Source organism: Zea mays, chromosome 10 (genome assembly GCF_902167145.1).
Source record: "Zea mays cultivar B73 chromosome 10, Zm-B73-REFERENCE-NAM-5.0, whole genome shotgun sequence".
Classification (NCBI taxonomy): Eukaryota; Viridiplantae; Streptophyta; class Magnoliopsida; order Poales; family Poaceae; genus Zea; species Zea mays.
The window spans coordinates 144,623,792-144,626,499 of record NC_050105.1 but is presented as its reverse complement, the minus strand read 5'-3'; the positions used below and the strand labels follow the sequence as shown (position 1 = coordinate 144,626,499).

At 53.4% G+C, this 2,708-nt stretch overlaps 1 protein-coding gene across 1 annotated transcript; it reads right to left on the bottom strand.

The window, feature by feature from the left end:
• Positions 1-295: 295 nt before the first annotated feature.
• LOC103642052 (Putative heavy metal transport/detoxification superfamily protein) lies at positions 296-2,291 on the bottom strand. The gene is made up of 3 exons (XM_008665368.4): positions 1,820-2,291; positions 1,634-1,709; positions 296-1,493 (listed from the first exon to the last, which is right to left on the bottom strand). The coding sequence occupies exons 1-3, from the start codon at positions 1,841-1,843 to the stop codon at positions 781-783; spliced, it is 813 nt and encodes a 270-aa protein (XP_008663590.1). The 5' UTR covers positions 1,844-2,291; the 3' UTR covers positions 296-780.
• Between the last annotated feature and the right edge of the window lie 417 nt (positions 2,292-2,708).

Below are 2,708 nucleotides of genomic sequence, written 5' to 3'. Positions count from 1 at the left end.
CGCGCGCCCCGCGATGGGACGCCGCCGAGCAGTGGCGGAATCAAGCAACAGCAACAGGTCCCCCGACAGCGACCTCATCCCGTTCTGTCCTTTCGATCGGTTAGTTTAGGATGTATTGGGTTGCAATGATATAACTGGATGGGACGAGACAATCCCTAGGACAGGACTATCCCAATATTATCCTCAAAATTGGAGGAACGAGAGATTACGCCAAAGAACGTTTCTGTCTTGGCTGTCCCGCAATCAAACACATCCTTAGAGCATGACATAATTGGATGAGATGAGACAGATGAGATGAGACAATCCCTTAAATAAGGTTGTTTGGTTCAGGGTCAATAGTTGGGACAAGACTATTCCAGCATTATATTAGTTATTTCTCAAAATTGAAGGGACGAGAGAGGACGGCAGATGATGTTCCTGTCTTGGCTGTCCCGCAATCAAACACATTCTTAGAGTGTGTTAGTTTGAAATTATAATCTGCCAAAATTATATAATTTAAATCATTTTGAACTAAATGTTAATTTAAAATAAGTTAGATTATAGTCCCAAACACACATGGTTCTTAAGTTAACGTATGGTACTGTGGTACGTTGACAGGACGAGCACCGACTCCATCATGGCTTTCTTTGATTCTTTGTTGCATTGCTCACACTGTGCACGCGCGCGCGGGGGGGCGGGACAGATGACATTGTCGTCGATGCGATCTGCCCGGGAAAACGACATGGCATGGGCGGGCGCGAAAGGCGTGGCGGCGGCGGTGTCGGTCCGTCCGTTCACGGCTCACATGACGCTGCACCCGACCGTGTTGTCGTCGTTGAAGAAGTCCTCGTCGAAGCGGGACGGCTGCGGCCGGACCTGCGGGTGGTGCCGCTGGGCCACCCCCACCCCCATCGCCATCGCCACGGGCACCGGCGGCGGCATGCCGTAGTAGCCGTAGTACGGCACCGCCGCGGCCGGCGGCGCGTAGTACGCCGGCACGTGCACCGGCACCACCGTCGGCGGCTCCGCGCGGTGGTAGTGCTGCTGCACCTGCGCCTGCGCGTGGCGGTGATCGGCGGCCACCGCCACGGGCGGCTTGGTGTCGAACTCGTCGGCGTCGCCGCCTTCCTCGCCTGTCCAGCCGGCGGTGCCGTCCTTGGGCGACGGCGCCTTCTTCCCGCTGCCGCGGTCGCCATCGACACCGCCACCGCCCTCGGCGCGCGAGGCCGCCTCGCCGGCGCACTTCTTGCATCCCTCCTGCTCGCTCGGCGCCGCCGCCGCCGCCGCCTTGTCACCGGCGTCGCCCTTGCCCTTGCGCTTCTCCTCCACCTGCGCCTGCGCCGCCCTGTCGCCGTCGTCCCGCTTCTTGCATTGTTCGAAAGCCGCCGGCGCCGGAGGCAGCGGCTCGGCGATCTTGCCGACCCTGGCCAGCTTCTTCACGAGGACCTTGACGTCCACGTCGCCAACGACGGTCACCCGGTCGTGCGACGGCTGGATCTCCGTCCGCAGCACGCCTGCACGCCCATTGACGCGCGCACACGTACGTATGTCAGCACCAGGCTTGTCTCACTCAGCGAAAGAGCAAAGCAGAGCAGAGCAGAGCACCAGGCTTGTAATCCTGGGCCGGTAGAGAGCGAAGAAGAAGGATGGTGACCTTTGAGGCTCATCGCCTTCATCACCTTCCTCCTGCAGCCGTCGCAGCAGCTCACGTTCACCTTCAGGTCAATCCTCTGCACGGAACGGCACGATGTCAGTACTCAGTAGTAGTCCATCAATACTTCAATAGCAGGCAATACGAGCATGCCCCCGCCGGCCGAGCAAGGTAAGCTTTGGTACGAACCTTGAGCTCTTCTTCCCTAGCCATGGCGATGATGGCTACGGCGCTGGAGCTCGCCGGAGAGACTGGCTCTGCGTGGGAGCTGGCTGCTGGCTGCTGACCAGCTGACTGCTGCTGCTGAGTGTGTGTGTGATGCCTATCGCCCGTTGCTGCCGTCCATTTATATATACGGCCACATAGGCAGCTTTATTAGCAAACTGATGGACCATTAGATACCCAAACGTCCACGGTCCGTTGCTCGATTCCGAGCTGTGTGCAGTTACGTTATTTTAATCACACTAGCTTAAGGGAGAAGAGGTATATAGTGGGACAACTCAAACTCGTGTACTCGAAGACTTGCAGTTGTGGTTGCAACCTCTCTCTGCTTGCGCCAGCATCATGGATTCGTAGGTTGTTATGTGATGATGTGTTCTTTGGCCACTAAAAAAATGATACTCCAACAAACAAGAGCTCTAAGAATGATACAGAGGGAATGTTCTTTCCTGAATCCGTACATGCTCTTCTCAAATGAAAAGGAAAAAAAAACACCTCCATTCTAAATTATAAGATGTTTAGTTTTTCTATAGACATAATGTATATCTTACTACATAGCTAAAATTATATATCTACAAAAAGCTAACACGCCTAGTAATTTAGAATGGAAGGACTAAAGTGACGTTTGGTTTCTGAGGACTAATTTTTAATCTCACTATTTTATTAATATTTTAGTCTGTAAATTACTAAATACGGAAACTTATTTGGCAATTTAGGGACTAAAAATTAGTCCCTATAACTAAACACCTCCCTGAGAGTAGTAGTTAGTTCAAGTACCAGCTGACATACATGCTTGGAGAAGTTGCAATTGCAAGTGCTCCAGGATCTCTGCAGTTACCATGGCAGTGCTCTATTTCCA